The sequence below is a fragment of the Mauremys reevesii genome, linkage group 7 (assembly GCF_016161935.1).
Source record: "Mauremys reevesii isolate NIE-2019 linkage group 7, ASM1616193v1, whole genome shotgun sequence".
Lineage (NCBI taxonomy): Eukaryota > Metazoa > Chordata > Testudines > Geoemydidae > Mauremys > Mauremys reevesii.
The window spans coordinates 27,464,051-27,486,875 of record NC_052629.1 but is presented as its reverse complement, the minus strand read 5'-3'; the positions used below and the strand labels follow the sequence as shown (position 1 = coordinate 27,486,875).

General features: G+C 42.2%; 1 protein-coding gene across 7 annotated transcripts in view; it reads right to left on the bottom strand.

The window, feature by feature from the left end:
- Positions 1-15,565, bottom strand: part of INPP5A (inositol polyphosphate-5-phosphatase A) — a 404,737-nt gene extending 389,172 nt beyond the window's left edge. For 3 of the 7 annotated variants that reach the window (XM_039480827.1, XM_039480829.1, XM_039480832.1), the window contains exon 1: positions 14,894-15,560. In XM_039480827.1, coding sequence (XP_039336761.1) covers positions 14,894-14,968 — 75 coding nt within the window. In that variant the 5' untranslated portion in view covers positions 14,969-15,560. Of the gene's footprint in view, positions 1-14,893 lie in introns of all 7 variants that reach the window. The other 4 variants (XM_039480835.1, XM_039480836.1, XM_039480830.1 and 1 more) reach the window with 3 other exon arrangements.
- Between the last annotated feature and the right edge of the window lie 7,260 nt (positions 15,566-22,825).

The window sequence follows — 22,825 nt, the reverse complement described above, 5'->3', positions numbered from 1 at the left end:
TAGATATTTTGCCACAACTGAGATACGACAAGCCTTCCAAAAAAAGTTCTCACAGCATCACTTAACAAAAAGAAAAGTTATGAATCCAGAATTACCTTCTGCTTGCAACCCCAGCTTACTTTCCACAATCCATCTAGTATCACATTTTAAAAATACTAACAGTGTGTACATGTAGCCACTAAGAAGGCTAGAGAAGTCTCGTATGTGCTCAAATAAACCTGAGACTTCCAAAATTTACAGAAAACAACAAATACAGAGTTTGTAATGAATCTTGAGGTTTCAAAGGAACATTAGAAGTCAGAGAGAAAAGTGTTATTAGTGTCCTACATATGTCACAAATTCTGGGTTTGTTTTATTTTAATATAAAGACACTAGGTCCAAGCAGATGTTTTAATTACATGCTCAAAAAAAATCACATTGCTCATATAGAATTTCCCCTGTTAATCCCTTCAATTATCCTTACATTAGATTGGACTGGTATTTCTCAAGGCATGGCAACAACAAATGCAGGAATAGAATGTTGGGGGGAGGGGGGGCATCATCATAGTCATTTACTGATATAAACAAATCCAAAAGGAGGGGGGAAAATTCTCTTCTCAAACATGTAATGGATGTCTATGTGACAAAGCTTACAGAGTAATGAATAGAATAATCTTTATAGCAAATACCATAATTGTCAGCACTGATGCAAATAATCGAGGTTAGAATAACACTGACTGAGATTAAAACATTTATTACTTTCTATTATTTGCCTTAAGATAATGCCTTCAGTTCAAAAGCAGAACTGGGGCTACATTGTGCTAGATGTTGTACAACAGAGTAAAGTGGTCCCTACTCTAAAGAATTTACTTGCAATTTTAAAGGCCTTCAAAAAAAATTATTCAAAGTAATAACCTGGCCATTTTTTTTAAATGTCATCCATATATAACTGCACATAATTTTCTTAAATAATACATAACATTGTGTCACTGTTGCCTTGTAGTCCCCATTCTCTCTATATTCATTTGTTATCTCATTTTATACTTAGATTATTATAAACTCTTTGGGGCAAGGACCGTCTTTTTATTCTGTGATTGTACAGCACCAAGAGCAATATGGTCCTGCTCCATGACAAGAGCTCCTAGACACAACGGTAAAAAACAGCAAAAATTGGTAAAACTTTCAGTTAATAAGACTATACCACATTTTTGAAGTTTCTCCTCATTCTCTCAGACACCATCAGTCCTAGTTTCACCCAAACAACTAATCCGGCAGTTACAAAGACTTTTAAGTTCCACTGTATTATCACATTGCTGCTCTTTCTTATGATTCTTATTCTCATGCAGAAAAAAGCATGTGAGGATTGTTTTGTTCTGTTATCCTTGTTACTAATTTCACATCACAGAAAATCTTTCCCTCTTAATTTTATTAAAGGAAGAGCTGAAATGAAACTGCGGGAGGGGGGAGGGGAAGGGGGAAAGGAGACCAGAAAAGTGGTGGGTGTTTCAAAAATAGAAGTACTTGGCAGGAATACAAGATGGATAGCTTTTCAGCATGTGACAAATTATGGCAATTTCTTGCAATATCCTCAGAAGACATTATTGTATTGAGTTTATGTATTGCTGTGAGCCAGGATTGTATATAACCTCTTTTCATGTTCTCTGTATGTATAAATATCTCCTGTCTGTGTGTTCCATTCTATGCATCCGAAGAAGTGAGCTTTAGCTCACGAAAGCTCATGCTAAAATAAATTTGTTAGTCTTTAAGGTGCCACAAGTACTCCTGTTTTTTTTGCGGATACAGACTAACACGGCTGCTACTCTGAAACCTGTCTTTGGGGAGGGAAGATGTAAAACCTGGGACTAACAGATATATCGAAAATGTGCCAGAGAAGTGTGGACTTTTGGAACAATAAATGTTAAGTGGGTTTCCTGGAGAATTCCTAGGGGAGGTTAATGCAAATTCCCTACCTCCACTTATGTAAAAATCCAGCATTTTGATGAAGTTATACCTGGAGAAGGGATCATTGTCTGATGATTACCTGTTACAGAAGACCAAGATCAAAAGGCATGAGCTGTATAAATGCACAGCTGATCTGCCCATTCTCTAATTAGTTCTGAATCTAAGACGGATGAACGCGTAACCATGGGGGAAACCTATATGGGTTGAAGGATTAAAACCCACAGAACCCTAGAATGGAACTGGGGGTGACTTCTGGTAAGGTTTCAAGCATGCATGTATGTTGGTTTTAATGTTTTCTCTGCAATTCTTTTACCTTAGGAATAAATGTGCTTGCTCAGGAGTTGGAATTGTGGGGTAACTTATAACTCTGGGCAAAAGGAAAAGTGAAGTGCAGGCACTGGCCTATTTAGGCAGTCTGGCTTGCTGAAGAGATCACAGGTTAAAGCAGGGAGCTAGCTGTGCAGTCTTAAATTCCCAGTCAGGAGGGAATGAGATATAGGTGACGGCTGGGAGCCAGAAGCCTGTCCAGGAGGAAACCTAACATGGGTACCCTTGGTGGACCACACAGAGGGGATTACAGGTGTAGTTGCACAGAAACCATAACACAGTGAATACATAATTTGTGGAAAGAAGAAAGATACAGGTTTTAATAGATTGTAACAAAAAGGCAGAGGCACAAACAAAAGATCCCAAAATAAAATCTCCTCCTTGAAGTCTGCCTTTTAGTTACATTCTTATGTTTTATTATCCTCACTTTATGAGAGCACAGTTCCTTCAAATATTGAAGTATAATGAGGATGTAGATTTTAGTAACAGTTCAATTATGTGATAATTAGGAGCAATCTTTAACCTACCATCTGAAATAATGGCAGAAATTTAAGATACTGTGCTGATACATACAATGTTACCCTCATGGAATTTGATCCAATAAATCCAATCGGGCCAGGTAAACAGCTGAGCATTTTCTAGAAGATCTTAACTAACCTCTTCTATTTTAATAAAAAATGAGGCTTGTATTTAGAATTAGAGTGTAAAAAAAAGTCTCTGTATCTGGTTTACTGATAGAGAACTTTCTTTCATGCTCTAATTCTAAATACATGTAAATTCCAATCACTTTTCCTAGAAAATGCTATAAACCAATAAATACCACATCTGAGATGTTACTACTTTAACATTAAGTAATGGTAGATGTAATGAAATAATCCAAGTGCTGCTAAGAACACCTAGAACAATGAACAGTATATTAGTTTTAGAAGAGGTATTGAAAAGCCAAGAGGATGAATACCACAAATAATAATGGTTTACTTCAGTCTAATGCCCATTGTATTTAATCCAATGTCCTTCTTATCATCAATGAATAGCACAACTTCATGGACGTGTACTAGGCACTACATATTACTACAGTTAATCTGAAAAAAATATTCCTTGTTTTAATATTAGTGATATAGTCATAAAAGTACACTAAATCATGATGTGATGGCATCTGCATGCAGTGGTCAAAGAAAGAAAACCTCACATGCATTCCTAGGGTACTCCCCTCTTCTCTTAAGGGAGAATCAAAACATCTGCTGGGTAAAGTACTAAATTACACTACATTATATTTCCCTAATACCTTTCTCCCAAAGCAATGGGATGTTGAAAAATGAACTACAGTTTGATTTATTTATTATTTTCATGTTAGGCTAGATTAAGGCAAAGAAAGGCTTTCCGGGGTGTTAAAGCAGTGGCCAGAAGTTTCTGGGAAAACACCCAGCTTTCACATTTTTACAGCCATTCCATCTTTCGAGGTCTCAATAATTCCGCCATCAGCATGTATGCACACAAGCACAAAGATGCACAACCACAATCTGGTTCCAAAGCTTGTGAAAATCTGCTGTTCTATAGATGTTAGGACACTCATGAATGGTAAATCAGATTTAATGACATTTACAAGCCAAGAATACAGTCCTTCCTAAAAAACATGAGTTTACATCACCAATACTATGTTGTTCTGGCTCTAACTTGCATATTCTGGTTAATATCAAAAGTAATAAAGTGCCCGGGGGGGGGGGGGGTAGGCGCGGAATCTGCATCAATAAATTAGGTCAGCCTCCATGTGCATTCTATCAATGCTGGAGCTGGAGAATTCATTACTTAAGAAGGCAATAAAAATGTGTTTAGTAGAGCTCATGATAACCAGGATTAGAGTACTGTTGTTCTCAAGGTGATATATGGCTTGACTTGCCCCCATAACTGAACACGTGCATTTTACCCTTCCAAAATATCCTTTAACTCAAACTAGCAAAAAGTAACTATTACACAGAGCAGAAAGAAGCAAGGATTCATAGACTTTTCCCACCTACGATTAGAACCCCTCCACCCACATTTGTTTTCCTAATATGATCAATCTTAGATCATCAGAAACCTGTTTTCCTGGTAGATTTCCAAGTGATAGTGTTAAAAAACTGTAAATGCAAAGGCTACCAAGCCTTTTTTAATATATCCTCACTTTAAGAAAATAATTAAGAGGAGAATTGCCAATGGGAGATCAGACAGGGAAACAAAATGTTTAAGAGATAAAAAGGAGATGCCTTTTTAGAGGTTTGAAGGGAGACAAAGGTTATGGAAGAGAACAGAAATGAGAAGAAACAGAATGGAGAAAAAGTAGATACCACAAAAAACACATTAACTTGAGGCCTTTTAGAGACACATCACACAATTACTGAAAGCCTGATTAGCTGTGTGTGTGAGAGACTTCCAGTGAAATCAATTTATATAAAAGGAAAGACTATGTTGAGATCTTGGAAACAAACAAAATCTCTGAAATTTAAGATCAGTATTCCTATTGCTTAGGGTTGCCAATCATCCAGGATTGGCCTGGAGTCTCTGGGAATTAAAGATTAATCTTTAAAGATTATGTCATGCAAAGAAACCTCCAGGAATAAGTCCAACCAAAATTGGCAACCCTACTATTGCTATAAAAGTCAAGGTTTGAATCCTCTTAAATACAGATTTTATCCACACGGAAAATATCTAATATCAACTGTTTCCAAATTTCAAGTTACAACATACAATAAATTACTGTAATTCACATATAATTGTAAGTAAGCAACAATACATGCAGCAAAGTAAACTAGCCGGCACTGGTATTAACACTTTCTCTTAAGTATTTTGCTATTTGCCTAATAAATTGAAATTCAAATACTTTGAAAACATTAGTTTCTTAAACCATAACCTGTGATCCAGAGATGGTCTATGAAATTTGGTAACTCTCCTCCTTGTTTTACGTAAAAAAAACACATCATATTAAAGATAACTATATAATGTAATTTTAGCTTTCACATATTATTTTTCCATGTAAGCAACTGCTGTAGGTGCCAGACACAATAATCATCAGCAGGAGAAAAGATGGTCCACAAGATAATCACTTCAGTCTCCTGCCTAGGGGGAACTGAACAATGTCTGATCTTGGAAATATTAAAGCCCAGATGCTGAGAGTACTGTAAAATCCTGCGTACGTATTTTTTTTTTAAAATGTAAAGCTGATTTTAAACACAGAAATACAGTGTGAATATAAATTTTGCACTTATTTATTTCTGAATAAATAAGTTTCTGAAGCCCATATTCCCAAGTGTGTTGGCCAGCACAATTTTTTCCATCTATTTTCTTCAGCAAATAGAAAATAATTTACTTGAGTCTCTTGTGTAGGTATATTTAAAATGTTTTACTGCTTTATTACTCTGTAGAGTCTTGATTTAGTCCCATATTTATAAGGACAATCAACTGCTTTATTCTTTAATTTCCTCTCAGCAGTCATTGACTACCACATCCTTAGGGAGCTGAAAATAAAAGCTGAATTCTGAGCATAGTTAACCATCTGCAGGCCTCTCGAAAGTGGAGGAAGTGATGTGCATGTGTCACACAGCTAAACAGGACAGAACCACAGGGATTCTATGTGCCACCTGAAAGAGAAATACATCTATTTTGTAACCCTATCATCTCAGAAGGGGACTGCTGTCTTATGTAAGGGAGTGAGTCCTGAAAGCATAAGTTACTTATATGCTGCCATCTGGAAAGCTACAAACAGCTGCTTTAATGTCACGTAGATCATATATACGTACCACGTAAAGGGCTTATGAAAATTATTGTCAAAACTGCATGTGCGAGAGCAACAGGTATGCTGTGCATATGTACGTTGTGCTGTTTATCATCATTTACCTAAGCCATAAGCAAACAAGGAGCTAACAAACTGATGCAGGCTCCCAAATCCACTTAACTAACATCTGCAGCTTAAGCAGGAATACAGTTTCAAGCTGTTCCTTGTGGTGTGTGAGAAAAAACAATCCTATGATAATGTAGTTGCCCCCCTCAGGCCTGGTCTACATTGGGGGGGAGGGGGGAAGAAATCAATCTAAGGTATAGAAATTCAGCTACGAGAATAGCATAGCTGAAGTCAACGTATCTTAGATTGAATTAAAATTACTTACTTCGTGTCCTTGTGGTGCACCGCTGCTCCCCCATCGACTTTGCTTCCGGCTCTCACCGAGCTGGAGCTCAGCAGTCGACGGGAGAGTGATCAGGGTTCGATTTATCGCGTCTACACCACACGCGATAAATCACTCCCCAAAAGATCGATCGCTACCCGTAGACATAGCCTCAGGCACTGTTCCTATCTGCCCTATTCCCAAGGTGTAACAAACCTCACAACAAAGAAAGCACTCAAGTGCTGCAGAGGAAAATGAGACCCTTTGATTACACACACACACAATTTTTCATATCAAGTGGAGAAATTTTAGGTGGGGCCAAAATGTGACCCACATTTCAGTTTCAACCTACCCACCAACCCCTCCAATTCATCTGATTTAACAAATGCTTTACAGGCTAATAATACAGAAGTCAAAGGGGGGGAGATACAATTGAGATTCTCTTTTGGGGGGGAGGGAAGATGGAGGAGTATAATATGGGGAAAGGACTTAAAAAAATAAGACAGATTTAAGATTCTGCCATTGAGATATCAATGCACTCACTGACTGTATGTAGCTTTTTCCAGTACCCTTCTAACTTCAAAGAAAGGAAACTGGGAAGGGAAATATTGTTATAACAAGAAACAACAAGCAACAAACAGTGCTCATGTTATGCATCTTTACAGACAGCGGCTGCATACCACCGTCCAAATATGAAACTGAAAAGCAGACACCAGCATCAGATGACAGTAGAGAGGTGAGGGGAAAAGAAGGGTTACAGTGATGGAAAGTGAGAAAGAAATTTTAAAGGTTTTGATATAAAAAAAATAAAAAACCAAACCCACACAATTACTGAAAAATGCTTCTTCTTTGGCTCTCTAAAGCAGCATTCAACAGTATTGTTGGTTAGACCTAAAATTAACAAAAAGTCCTTGTGGCACCTTAGAGACTAACAAATTTATTTGGGCATAAGCTTCTGTGGGCTGGAATCCCCACTTATAATAGGATTGTTTTCCAATGTCACATAACCCCTGGATGCAATAAACTCAGGATGGATGTTTAGGGTGGGGCAGGAGTGGAATAGTTTATCACCAGTACACAAATTCACTGGACCAGCTGGTGTTGGGGAATCCTCCTTTTTTCCAATGTCACATAACCCCTGGATGCAATAAACTCAGTTTTTAGGGCCAAGTTCTCTGATGAGGGTTGCAGAAAGCCAAGTATATTGGTAGCAGTATGAAGGGAGCCCATACCAAGAGTTTACAACCGTGTGACGTGATGCTGTTTTGCAAGGGGTCTTTCTGAACTAACGGATGGATGTTTAGGGTGGGGCAGGAGTGGAATAGTTTATCACCAGTACACAAATTCACTGGACCAGCTGGTGTTGGGGAATCCTCCTTTTTTCCCTGTGTCCTCTCACCACTCCCTTCTAGCAGCCCAGCCTCTATAGCCTTACCACATATTTGAGCTAAATGCTAGAAAGAGGATTTGATCCTAATTACGGTCCCGATTCCGCAAGGTATTTAAGCACGAGTAGTCCTGGTGAAGCCAACAGGACTACACACATGCTTAAAGTTAGACATGTGCTTAAGTAACTTGCTAAATCAAGGCCTTCATCCAGGCAGACTTGACACTGTTTGTTTTTACTTCCTTGTTGTCGTGCCACCATCTGAGATGATGCCAGAACAGCTCAAGGAATAAGAACATGACAACTCAAGTGTTGCACGTGTGTGTTCTTAGCAATGAAGTAAAGAATTTAAATAATTTTGTAAAAAGCATAACAGTAGTTCAGATCTGAAGGAATAGTAAAAGGGGCTTTATCAAACTTCAAGCTTTGCTTAGGTACTACACAGGTTTTTCTTAATACCCACTTGAAAAAATACTTTTCCATCCTACAGAAATTAAGATATCCAACAAAATTCAAAATATTTTTTTCCTGAATGAAGTGTTTACCATCTCTATTAGGTAATGCCAATTAAGCTCATTGAAATCTAGTGTCAGAAGCAAACTACACAAACTATTTCAAGCATGGAAAACTTAGATCACAACTTAGTAAAGACTGAATTATGTACTGCATTCACTGTCCGTTAAAGGACAAACTGGTTTTAAAAATGAAATGTCTAAATGAAAAGTGTCCATGCTTCAGATTTAACGGCTTTTATCTTTCTCTTACCCACACTTTCATTCTGATCTGATTTTAGTGCCCACTACCTTGAGAACTGTTCAAACTAGACTGATAGCTGAGTATCATCAAAAAGCTTGTAATCACATCTATCCAACATACAAAGCATGAGAGCATATTTCCAGAGTGCCTAAGCGACTTGAAGCCTAAACCCCATTGACGCTCATTGAAAATGGGCCTTAGGCACTTTTGAAATTTGTATCCTATTTAAGTCAAAGAGTCAGTAATAATATTGGCAGGTAAAATCTTGCTAGAACTGAAGCGAGGAAAAAGCAAGTCAACAACCAGAATGACCTGATTTTAAAGAAAGGATGCTCTCTCACTTAAGTTATGTTTCCATATTGTAATTGAACTTGGGCCAGGCTGATACAAACACTTTCACAACTAGTAAGATTTCTAAACACTAGTTCTGAACCAATGACCAAAATAAAGCCTAAAGAGTATCACCCACCACTACTCACCTAAAAGACAAACACCGTAGCGCCACCCCCAGGACTAAGAACAAGTATTTTTGTTTAAATAATACATTCTTTGTGTTGATGATGAAATTTTAGTTAGGCCCAAATTGTGACCTACCTTAAAGTTTCATCTTTCTCCACCCCTAACCCCTAGGTCCATCTGATCTGTTTACCTGAAAGAGGGGAAGAGAAGTGGTTGTCTGCCTGCACTGGGTGGGAGTAGGTGTTGGTATCTGCCTAAACAAAAAAAAGAGGTATGACTTGTGCTTGTACACATGTGAGCCAGTCTGCTTCATTCATTGACAATAATATATTAAGAAATTGATTACTGCAAGCAGGAATATCTTGCACGAAAGTCAAACGCTATTGCCCAGATACACACTAACAATCAAAACTAAGGTCCCAACACTGCAAAGAGACCCTGCTGAGCAAAGTCCCACTGAAGTTAACAGGATGCTTTGTGAGTATAAAGATCTACTTTGGTGGATCCCTTTGCAGTTTTGCCCTACGCATTTATCATAAACTTTAATAGACCTATCCTTCCTCAGTGCTGCTCACCCTTCCTCACACACTTCTGGGTAAGATTAACATTTGAAATGTTTCCTAAATAACGCACCCATTTCCTCCCCAACCACATACAACTGATGGGCTCCTAATTCTTATTCTAAAGAAAATGAAAATCAACAGCAATAAGTAATTTATTACTTCTTAATTAATTGAACAGATTGCAGAAAGCTAGGCTGGGAGGAGGAAAGTAGGTCAACACTGGATCTTACTAAACTGCAGACCTTAAAGTCCTAAACTGTTTTTGTTGTTTTTTTGTTTTTTTTACTGGAAGCTGATGGTTTGTATGTTTTAGTGAAAACTCTTCACAAGTAGAATCTGGCTACTCAGCATATCAGCTACAGGTTTTTTTTTTTTTAAATAGCGTGCTAAAATAACCTAGACCAAAAAAAATACATGCCAGCATATTACTATAATTTTAATGTAATCAAAACTATACACAGTAAACACACAAATGTGCCAGTCAAATTAATTTCTTTGCTACTACAAACACGGTCTATCCATTGTCAGGTAGACGTGAAGTCGTGCAAGTGCAGCAGAAAAAGCAAAAGGGAAAAAAAAAAGGCAGTAGCCCACAGGTAACCTGAACTCCCATCTTCTGTTGTCAGCAACTGTATACTGTGATAAAAACAGGAAATGTTTATACAGTGAGACTTGTGTTAAATGATTAAGTACAGTATATAAGAACATAAAGCAAGCTGTATGCACCAACATATCTGTAAAATATATTTGTAAATCTCAGAAATATTGCATTTATGCGTCTAATGAAATAGTCCCAATGACTGGGAGGAAGGAGAGATAAAGAAACCCAATTCAGTCATTCATGACTGTTAAATCCCGCAATACTAACTCACAAATTCATGAATAATCTGCTATAAATGGAGCAAATGACTGAAGGGAGAAAATCAGTAAGTTATGAGAATTTACTTTCCCCAATACCAGGGCACAAGATACTGATTCTCATTCATTACTAAAATGGTAACCAAAATAGCAATACTACTAATCTGAGATTAAGAAAGTTTCAGTTGGATGGCATGACCTATCTACCATGCAAAAAGATTTTAATCTGCTCCACTATGAAAAGTTGGTTTCAAATGGGGAATATTTTCATGTGTAGCAGCCAAGTAAGCAGCACCAATCTTAATAACCTTATTTGGAGTGCAAGTTATATTTTTGCTGCACAGCAACAACACTACAAACTAGAGAAAGGTATTTACCATAATGCCTGTGTAATCACAGTTTATTTGGGTGATAGAGAGAGAAGAGAAATCACACACACTTTTTAGTATAAGGCTGGAAGAGCAGCCACTGCACCTTGATGCAACCTGGGCCAGCAGATCCATATAACTGCAGATCTCCTAGACCCTCCCCCCAGCTTGCCCCCCCCCCCCCGCCCCACCCTCGTTCATGGCTAGTTTCAAAACAGCAGCACACAGGGCTTCAAGGCCTCTGAGTGCAGTTTCCCTTGGGCAATCTTAATATGGGGTTTAAAGTGTGTAAAGCCTTGCACAACAAGCCTTCTGCACAAGGATGAATTACACACCAATGAGCCGAAGAACATAGTACAGTGTTGCACAGAACATTCAGATTCAAACCTCCAGCCCACCTCCAATTTCCATGTTGCATCATTAAAAATGAATGACACTACATTTTGAGGCCCAGTAATATCATAATAAAATGTACAGAGATGATGTAAAATTAAAAACTTGGAATAAAAGAAATATGGGCACTGCAAAACATTTTTCAGGCAAAAATCTTAAAGTCAATATATATTAAGTGGGAGAAATCTACCAGAAATAAGTACTTATTTGCTAGTGCAATCAGTTCATGTCACAGGTTCTTCCACAGAACAGATTCTTATTCTTTTCCCAAATAAGAAAATCCCAACAATCAAAAGCAGTCATCTGCTAACTCATAAATATGGAACCTAAAAGCTTAAAACCACAAACCAGTCTAATTTCAACTTCATCATACTTTAATGAAACTGACACAATTCCAGAAACCTGACTGGTCAATTTCTAGGCACAATTCCAACAGCAACAAACCAGAAATGTAATCAAGAAACTTCAGGCCAGTCTTTTTATTGCCCACCTTAAAGTTGATATATCCAAAAACACTGTTTCTTCTTCTTGTTGTAGAAACTCTTTGTTTTCATTTTAATAGAATAACCAACATATCCCTTTTTGGAGTCATGTACATTGCAATGAATAATAAAAATGCTTCAGTTCCTCTAAGAATTTTAACACCTCCTACAACACAAATTAAGAGCTCCCAGGCAGTCACTAAATCCACTAAATGGATTACCTAAATGACAGTGCTCAAAAGTCAGAGATAAAATCCCTACCAGCCATAGGAGAACTTACACAACACATTCTAAACCAACACACTAGCACATATTTTTCTGAAGAGAGAAAGCATGCTGAGACTAATTACTTTGCCACTTCAGGCTCTGGACCTGCGAACACATACACATTTATAATTGTATTGCACTCAGTGAGACTACCCATGTACATAAAGTTATTCACCTGAGTAAAAGTATGAAGGATCAAAGCCATAATTTGTACATATTCTTTCATAATACAAAACTGAATACATGTACATTTTAAAATATACTTAGGTGGAATTCAAACTGTTTTTTAATAAAATTAGTTTAAAAAGATTAACTGTGTCTTTAGCAGGCATCTCTCAGTGTCCCATGAATGGTGAATCCCACTTGGTTTAATTATGACAACTACAAAAAACTGGAACTTGCTCACTGAGGTACACTTAAACAATGATTTGGGTAGAACACATGAACATGAGGCAAATCTAATGTTAGTTCACTTGGCTACAATCTTCAGCTAATAGAATCTTGGGCCCCAATCCTGCAACGACTTACATATGTTCTCGATTTTAAGAACTGTGAGGCAATGGTAGTACTCCACTCACCGTGGGCGAAAGCCTGGTTTCACCAAAAAGTCAACAGGAGCTTTGCCATTGACTTCAGAGGGACCAGAATTCTCCCCATACATGTAAATTCTTGCAGGATCAGAACCCTGGCTGTTATGCCAGCTATCATTCTGAAGTTGTGCAGTTTAAAGCATTGTGATAACTAACTTTGGCCAATTTGCAAACAAAATTTCTCCTCTTTGCTTTAATCCTAGCCATGTCAAGTGTTAAAATATTTAAAATATTTCTGTGAATAATATATTTCACTAAACAAAAATTAAAGCATCACTATGTAAAATATATATATATTGGGGGGGGAGAAAGTATAGCTGAGTTGCAGCATTTTTTAGATTACTGGAAGGAATGCTGTAGAATTTATTTTTTTCCTGTGAGAATGAAAGTAATGTAAGGCTTTATTTCTGAGGCCTCAGAACCACAGCTAAGAAAATTGTATCATCTGACTGAGATTATGATATACTGCTTGATATGTTAAGAAAAAATGAAAACTTAGAAGAGTATAAATAATATTCCAAGAAAGCATTTTGCTGCAGACTAAATTACTTTGGCTATCTTGACATTTTAACTAAGGCCGCCAAAGAAACAAAAGTCCACCTTCAGCAAATATTCAACTTACAAATTTGCTAGGTGAACATAACAGCTGACGTAAAATACACTAATGCTGGGGAAAATGGCATTTAAAAATGAATAAGTAATCAAACTTTACAGGAAAGTATAACATCTTATTTTTGTATTTTAGTAAATATTTATATCAGCTAAATAAAAACTGATTTATCATACATGATCATCACCATAGGTGATATTTTGTAAAGTCTAATTTTCAGATTAATGATCGCAGGACACAGAAAACCTAAGGACTGATATCGGGGTAGCCGTGTTAGTCTGTATCCACAAAAACAACAAGGAGTTTGGTGGCACCTTAAAGACTAACAGATATATTTGGGCATAAGCTTTCGTGGGTTAAAAAAAAAACATTTCTTCAGATGCAACTAAGGACTGATATCACTCCAAGCCCTTCTGGTTTTAAAAATATATGTATAATTAGAGAGATTCTAAAAGATATCAAAAGGAAAATGACTTTTGCTTGACAGCAGTTTCACTGAGTTGCACAGAGCTCTCTGAAGGCTTAAGAGTAGAGGAGTGTGTGCACATGAGCACGGCTAATTCTTTAAACAAGAGTCAATCTCCGATTAGTAGTTTCTAATTAAAAAGCACTAACACACTCTTGCCTATATTCCTTTCATACGTGAAACAGTCTCTCTAACAGCAAGGCCCTACTGACAGCTATCACCTTTTCCCTGCCATTTCAGGTTTGGAAGTCTACTTCGTTTATACAGTCCTCAGGGAGCGTGTATAAACAAGAAGAAACACAACAAAGTCACTAGGACACAGAGTGAACATGACACACTGTTGCAAACCGGCTGATAACAAACAAACTTTCCCCAACGAGCAAGCCTTGGGGCGGTGGATTTGCCAATCAGGGGTCTTCAGAGGCAGACCTAGCCGTTTTCTATCTAGGAATGGAGGATGCATGGGAAGCAGTGACTCCTTCCCCCACTCCCTGGCAAGGAAGGGCCCTGCTTCAGGCAGGGAGGGCAGGGTGGGGTGGGGAGGCAGGGGCTAGCTAGCCCCTCACTGCCAGCCTGGTGCTGCTGCACATACTTGGCGACACGCTGCCGGGAATGGGGGGGAGCGGAGCTGCGGGGAGGCTTCCCCAGCCCCGAGGCAGGGCGTGCGGGGGAGTGGCTGCTGCAGCAGCACGGAGGCAGTCGCTTCCCACGCCCGGCAGGCAGGACCGACCCCGGCCCGGCTGTCCGTGCGGGACCCGCCGCCCCCCGCCCGTGAGAGCCGCCCCGCCGCGCTAGGAGCGGTGACGGTGAGGTGATGTCCCCGCATCCCCCCGTGCCGGTGAGGCAGCTGGAGCCACAGCCCTTTCCCCGGGCCCCTCCCGCCGCCGGAGGGGCTCAGAGGACGAGCACGACCCCTGCAAGTGGCCTGCGCTGCCCTTGGCACTGCCCTAGCGCCGGTGCTGCTCGGGCTGGGGGCGCGCTGAGCCCCTGCCCCTTTCACCGCAGAAGAACCGCGGGCGGCAGGGCGCTAGGACCGGGCAAAACCCACCCACCAAGGAAGTAGGATCCTGCTCGCTCTTCTGAGCCACTCCGGGGAGATGCACCGGGACCTCCGCCGCCCCAGAGACACACACACAGGCGGCATCCTCCGCGCAGCCCGGCCAAGGGCTCGGGGGACCTGGCGCCGCACAGGCGAGCTGGGACCCGGGGACGCCCCGGCAGCGACAACCTGGGCTCCCGCCTCCCTCCCTCCCCGCCGGGGTGCAGACACCCCACAGCCGCGCTACTTACATCATCAAAGAGGGATCCAACGTTGGCTGTTACTAACAACATTCCGGTACCTGCCGCAGCCCCTTTCACCGCCATGACACCGGCAGGGGAGAGCGGAGAGAGTCACCCGCTCCCCCGAACCCGCGGCCAAGCGGGCTCTCCGGGGGAGGCGGCGGGGTGCGGCCGGGGAGCCCCGGCCCCGGGGAAGTTTCCAAGTCAGTGTCAAAGCAGCCCCGGGGGAGCCGCTGCCCCTCTGCCGCCGCTGCCTCGCTCACTCGCTCGGCTGTGCCCCAGGTACGCGAGGGATTCTCAGTCCTCCCGCCGGGGGGAGGCACGGAGACATCAATGCCAGGCAGCCCCTGGGCTCATTGCTGCTGCCGGATCTCCCTCTCCCCGGCGCTGGGCTGGAGGCGAAGACTTTGTTCTTAGATTTCCCCCTTCGCAGCCATTAAGCTCCCGCCAGGAAAGTTCCTGCTGGTGGAGGCGGCGGCGGCGGCTGAATCCCTGTGCATGGCCAGGCTCTGCGGCAGGGGCTCCAGCGCTCTCCCCGCACGCACCCGGGAAGCTGCACTGCGCGAAGCCCCTCGCACAGCCAGAGCCGCCCGGGTCGCTGCTGCTACTCCCAGCCTTTGGCTGCAATAACAGAGGCAGCAGGGACTAGGGCTCTGCGCTCTCTGACGTCACAGGCCTGACACGACAGGGCTGCTCTTAAAAGGGCAACGTCATCTAGCTCCCTGCTGCTGTCCAAGGGGAAGAGAGATTGGCAGGCGTGTCCCCACCTGCAGGGGCAGGCGGCCTTGGCAGGGGCTGAATGAACGGGAGTTAGGTCCGTTTTGCCCCCTCTGTGCCAGTCTGTGGATTATCTGCGGTTTATCGCTGGCTGAGGACACCGTGCATGTTAATCCAGCCAAGGAGACTTTGCCTCCTGCTTTCACTAGTGAGTTTAAGAGAGTTTTCTCTACAATACTCTCTAAGGGACACTCCCCTCCTGTCTCCCTGATGGGGGAGGGAAGGTTGAGGCACTGGCATACAGGTCCATGCACACATCCCTTTTCCCTTACTCTAGCTCAGTAGATAAAGCACTAGACTGGGACTCAGTAGACCTTGGTTCCATTACTGGCTTGGTCACTGCCTGCTAGGTGACTTTGGGCAAGTCACTTTAGTACACTGTGTGTGAACTTCCCCATCTGCAAAATGGGGATGATGATACTGATCTCCTTATTAAAGCACATGATGACAAGTGCTATATAAGCACCCAGTTCTATTATTAGTACATGTAATACTGCTTCTCTGAATTATATACATTATGGCCCTATTCTATACACACTCTTTGGATACTTAGCATTGGGGGAGCTCTTTGCTTCCTGCTCAAGGAACTGAAATTGAATGTTCTGGATGCACTGAGCCAGGGGCAGTTGGTCTCAGAATGAAGCAGACCAGGAATCTTTGAGAGATAGGGGTGTTAAGGTGCTGTCTCAGGTGCAGTTCAGAGCCCAGTGAAGCAGGAGCCCAGTCAAATGATACCACGACCAATCCCACTACAGGTTTCACTGTGGTACACCAGGCTCCTTGATATCTGGTAGCGTGTTGGGTGTAGAACATGCTCAGAAGCTAGTGCTATAGGCATTAGACTCTCAAGGTTGCAGCCCATGGTGAGATACACTCAAAGTCTCATGAACAACAAAGGATTGCCTTAGTGGGGCTGCCCAATATAAACAGTCCAATTAACATCTGTATGTTTGTTTGAATGTTTATCCAAGTAAAGACAAAAACCCAACACACAACAGTTCCCAATCCTATGATATGAAAGCAGAGCTCCTCATGCCTAGCACCAGGGACATTCCCTGAAGGAAGTAATCATGCACTGGCCTGCAGTCCCCCAGTCAGAGTTCAGTTCTTTCAGTCTTACCACCCCATTTGCAGGTATTCTGAAGTATTCAACTATCAAGGGGGCTAGCATGGGCCCCCTTGCCTGCAACAGGCTGCTGCTTATCCATTCTCTCCCAGCTCATGCCTTCTCTGCACTGGCTGCTGTCTCCTCTGGCCCATTGCTGCTGCTCAATGCATCCTCTGGCTCCCTCCTGAGTCACATCCCCTCTCTTCCCCATGCTGGATGAAGTATGGAGTCCCGTGGCAGGATGTTGTGCTGGAAGTTAACAGTGCCCTATAGGAGCTCACAGATTCATCACAACACCTTGAAAGAAGCAGGATTATAAGTAAGTAATTATTCCATCAGGGGCCAAAATCACCTTATCCAATGAATTTGGCTGTTTTCCCCAATTGCTGCTGAGAAGAAGCCAACCACACCTACCTAGCAGCTCAGGGTGGTGCCGCTCCCTTCTCTCAGTGAGCAATGAGATGGCTCCTCTGCTCCTCCTTCCTCTCTAAAACACCTGGCCTGGGAAGGGGCAGAGTGGGGTGAAGAACCCCTGAAGACCCTTCCCAGGACTGAGGAGAGGAGTAAAGAACCCCAGGAACCAGGGACAACTCTATGTATTTTGCCGCCCCAAGCACGGCAGGCAGGCAGCTATCGGCGGCATGCCTGTGGGAGGTCCACTGGTCCCACGCCTTCGGCGTCCCCGCCACCAAATTACCGCTAAAGTCACAGGACCGGCAGACCTCTCACAGGCATGCTGCTGAAGGCAGCCTGACTGCCGCCCTCACGGCGACCGGCGGGTGACCCCCCCACCCACGGCTTGCCGCCCCAGGCACGCGCTTGGTGCGCTAGTGCCTGGAGCCGCCCCTGCCAGGAACTGCAGGAGCAGCAGGGGAGGCAGAACAAATGTGGGGTCACAAGTGATGTGTGAGGACTGGGGGGACAGGATTGATTTGGAGTTTGTGACAGAATTAATTGCTGGGCAGATGGGGTAATGAGATCTCACCCACACTTTTCAGACTACTTTAAGCACAGAGAAAAGCATTGTACAAAGAAGAAAAAATATAAAGTTTGTATTTCAATTCATATATACAGAAGGAAATCTATGTCTTCTATTAGCACAAATTCAGATGCTAGACCAGATGCTTAGAGTGTATCTGGAAGGCTTGACAGTACAAGACATCATAAAAGCTAGTGAGAATTGACTGATTTAATGAAAATCTGTGAGAATATCCTCCTTGTTTGGGAAAAGAAGACCCTCCATTGGGACAGTGGTTTACATGTTAGATGGAGGTTAAGTCCTACACAAGCTGACAAATGAAATGTAAGTTCCATTGTGGAAGCTGGTTCTCCATTACCCTAAAAGAATTGTAGTGAGAGGATAAGAAAGAGGAATCAGAGTTATTCCAGATGTCCTGTAAAGCTATTTTGGGAAGAAGTGTCAATATCAGTGTGATAATAGCAACTATCATTATAACTACTATATAATGGAAACTATAATTTGTAAAGAGCGTGTTACAATAGGTAATTTCCCAATAAGGGGTGTTAAACATACTATTAAATTGTATGTATATGATAATTTCTAAGATGTAGAGAATTCTACTTTCCGAAAGTGCTTGTTGAGAGAGGACCGTATGTGTGGAGGAAGGATCCAAACCTGAATGTTGCAGTGTCTTGGCTTTCTCTCTGTTATGCTTCAACACTGAACATGGTGTCAGAAGTGAGTTGGCACCTACAGACACAGGAAATCAGAAACAAAAAAGCCAACTAAACAAAACCACACAAATGAAACAATAATCATAGCAGCATACCGGATTCATGTCCCTGAGCCGATGGACGTAAAGGAGATGTGTTTAGCAATTGGACATTCTTTAGACCACAATGAGAAAACTATACAATAGCAACATGGAAACAAAAAAAGAACAGCCAGCAGCCACACTGTACATTGTAATGGACAAAGGCTGACATATGCTCCAACAGCATCTAGATACATCATCAGCAGACCAGGAAGACTGCGTAAAATCCTAGAGGTGCCCCCAAAAGAATTTTCAACCCACAAACAATGTTGTATATGAAAAGTATCTTCAACAATTGTGATCAAGAATCTGGAGAAGCAATAGATCAGTAAATTGCCAGGCTACTGGACAACGGTTGACTCATCTGATTATCAAAGATTAAAAGATGAACAAATTTGGGATAGATTAGTAATAGGGATGAAAGATACAAAAGCTTGAATGCGAATGCCTAGAAAGCCCTCAATAACTCTACCATGAACTATAGATGTGTGCAAAGCTAGTGACAAGCTCATATCCAAATGCCGAGAACAAGTGGAGCAGACACACAGATAATTTACCAAGCAGCACAGGGAAAGTAGTAAAACACAAAGAAACATACCAACATTCATGCAAAAGCAAATGTACAAATACAAAGTAGAGGAGACAAACAAAACACAAAGGAAGACCAGGGAGTGGGGGAGGCAGGGTAACTGTAGAGAAAAACATGAATATGGAAAAATGCCCTACATAAAGGGAAGGGGGGGTCATATACAATAATCGTGACAAGAGAAATCATTATGCCAAAGCTTCCTGATGAGAAAAGCAAAGAAAAAAAATGCACCATATCAAGGAATCAATGAGACAGAGCATCAGATTTTTCACATTAATGCACTGCAAACCAGCAAAAATAAATGGTTTATAATGCTCAGACTAGCACCACATGCAAAGACAAGACAGCAGCACACAAATAGGATACTGAATGCCAAATACACAGTGGGCCATTAGTGAATATGCTAAGCTACAAGGAATTCCTCATCATTATGCAGGAGAAAAAAAGCAAAACTGCAACCAAGAAAACTCAAATTAAAATTATATGATGGCAATGCCACTAAGACAGTGTAAATTACAAAAAGAATACCAAGGAAAAGTATACAGGCTGAAATTTGAGGTAGAACAGACAATACAGGAAACCCTGTTTTCAGCTAAAAGTTAGTTCCTGGAGTTACTTCACTCCTCCTGGGACAAACATTTCACAAAATAGACACACAAGTAAAATAAACAACATATCCAGAGCAGCCAATGCAGTGTAGCATCTCTGTAGCAGTACTGGATAAAGAAAGCTGGTATCTCTCTGCATATTGGACACCAGCAGGTAGATACAGATGGATGAGAATGCCTCTTGGGATCCAACCTCCAGCAGGAAAATAATCAACGTTGTTAGCAATACATACCAACAGGACTCTCAGGGATCAGTATCACAGCTGATGATATTCTAGCATACCAAGGTGGACACAGCATGGCAGAAGCTGTGGTAATCATGACCAGAACCTCACTTGTCTACTAGAAAGTGCCAGGGAAGTATCTGAAATTGAATAAATACAATATGAAAATGCAATTCACTGTAGTATCCTTCTTGGGACATTTGCTGACCTCCCAAAGGCTACAACAAAAGGAAAGAGCAATACAGTAGGTGCCAACACCTAAAGATGTCAAATCAGTTCAGAGACTTAGAGCTAGTCTACACCGGTAACACTAAAGCACTGCTGCAGCAGCGCTTTAACATGGCTCGTGTAGTCGCAGCAGAGTTTTGGGAGAGAGCTCTCCCAGCTCTCTAAAAAAAAATCTCCAGCACTGGTGCACCGTCTATACTGGCGCTTTACAGCGCTGAAACTTGCTGTGCTCAGGGGGGTGTTTTTTTACACCATTGAGCAAGAAAGTTGCAGTGCTGTAAATTGCCAGTGTAAACAAGCTCTTAGGATTTGTGAACTTTCTGAAAAAAATGTTTTCCAAGTCTCTCAGATGTGTGTGATCCCTTGTGGCAACTCTGGACAAAAATGCAGCACACACATTGTTATCTCAACATGATCCTGCCATCACAGTTTCAAGTCAGCAGGACTTGATGAAATTCTCCCTGGGGTACTTAAGGAACTAGTCAATGCAATCTCTCAACCATTAGTGATTATCTTCAAAAATTCATGGAGGACAGCTAAGGTCCCAGACCACTTGAGAAGAGCAAACATAGTTCCTATCTTCAAAAATGGGAAAGAGGAGGACCTCCTGAATTTTAGACCATTCAGCCTAACTTTCATACCCAGAAAGATATTGAAACAGATTTATTGTTTAATCTGCTCAAAGGTGATACACAACATAAATTTGTCAAGAACAAATCCTGTCAAACCAATCTATTTTCCTTCTTTGACAGTGTAGCCAGCCTAGTGTATAGAGCAGAAGCAGTAGAAGTGATATACCTGGACTTCAGTAAGGCTTTTGACACAGTCCCACATGACATTCACCTAGACCATATTGCTTATGAGAAGTTACTATAAGGTGGATGCATAACTGATTGTTCTTAAAGAATAGTTACCCTTCGTTCAGAGTGAAACTGGGTGGATGTACCAAGTGGGGTCCTGCAGGGTTCTGTCTTAGGTTTGGTACTATTCAATGTTTTCACTTATGACTTAAATGATGGAGAGGAGATTATGCTTACAATATTTGCAGAGGACACTAAGCTAGGAGGGGTTGGATTCACGTTGGAGGACAGGATTTGAATTCAGAATGATCATTATAAATTGGAAAACGGGTGTGAAATCAATGAGAAAGATACATAAGAGAAAACCAGATGACAGGTGATAGAGGATGGCATCAGCAGTCAGAAAGAGGGAGTGGAGCAATATAAGAAAAAGATACAAGAGAAGATAAAGGTGGAGGGACTATGATGTTATAAGCAAAAGTAGTTTGTATCTTGTTTCACAGATAGATACAAACGACTTTTGCTTAATGCAATGAAAAGGGGGGAGCCTAGGAACCTCTAGATCAGTGATCCCCAAACTTTTGAGGGTTGAGTGCCCCCCCTTACCCTGTCTGTGACTCTCCAGCCCCCCTGAGCTAGACAGGAGTTAGAGGGCTGAGAGTAGGGCCGCAACTGGGGGTGGGTCTGGGGCCAGGGCTGCAGCCAGGGGCTGGGGTGGGGGCGGGAATGGAGCTGCAGCTGGCTTGCGGTGGGGACCAGCAGCTGGCCCAAAGCCAGGTGCAACTCCACTCCCGGCCTTGCCACCAGCCTTGGCCCTGGGCCAGAAACGGAGCCGTGGCCAGCGGCTGAGGCTGGGCATGGGGCCAAGCGTGCACAGGGCTGGGAGCCGGGGATGTGGCTGGGGGCCAGACGGGAGCAGAGCTGGGGGCGGGAAGGGGCTGGGTGGCAATCCCTCCCCACCACTGCAGGGCTTGCCCTGGACCCTGCCATGCACCCTGGACAGTCCTCCATGCCCTCTGGGGGGTGCGCCCCACACTCTGGGGACCTCTGCTGTAGATGTGGTTGTAATTCAAATGATAATAATCACTAAAAGAGGCTCTCAAAGGAGATTGTAAAGAGGGGCCTCCCTAAGCACCTCCTTTTGGCCAGGTGAGCCCCACCTCACTGAGTATCAACCAATCTACTTGCACAGATCAAGGCAATAAGAAGCCAAACCAAACTAGTGAAAAGTATCGCCTTCACTGAAGCCCCAGAGAAGGAGTACATGTAAAAACAAATCAAACACCCTTACCTCAGGACCCAGGTTCAGATCTCCCACATTATAAGTCCAAAGCCACTGTGCCTGGTCAGACTAAGCTCCTGAAGCGGGAGAGAGATCACCTCCATGTGCAGGCTATTCAGCTTCTAGGCTCCTTCCCCCCCCTCCCCCCATCAGCTTCCTCTTTCTGTTTAAACAGGTCACTGGGACAGAGCAGAGAGTGTCCTAAATTGCATCCTGGCTGATCTGTGAACTCCAGGCTGACCCCTGAAGGGTCAGTACGCTCTTTCCTAGGGGTGTATGGTCACAATGATGTTAAGATGGTGATTATTTTGAATGATCTGAGGGGAGCAATGTAGGCATCAGGAAAAGCCAAAGAGAAAGAGTTAGATCAGTGATGTCAAAAGCAGCCAAGAGGAGGCTAAAGACCAAAAAAGAGGCCCTGAGATTTAGCCAGGAAAGGGTCATTGGTGAGACCACTTCCAATAGCACAGTGGGGCAGAAACCAGACTGGAGGGGATCAAGGATGGAGTATATGAACACAGCTTTACATAACCTACCTTTTTTTTTAATA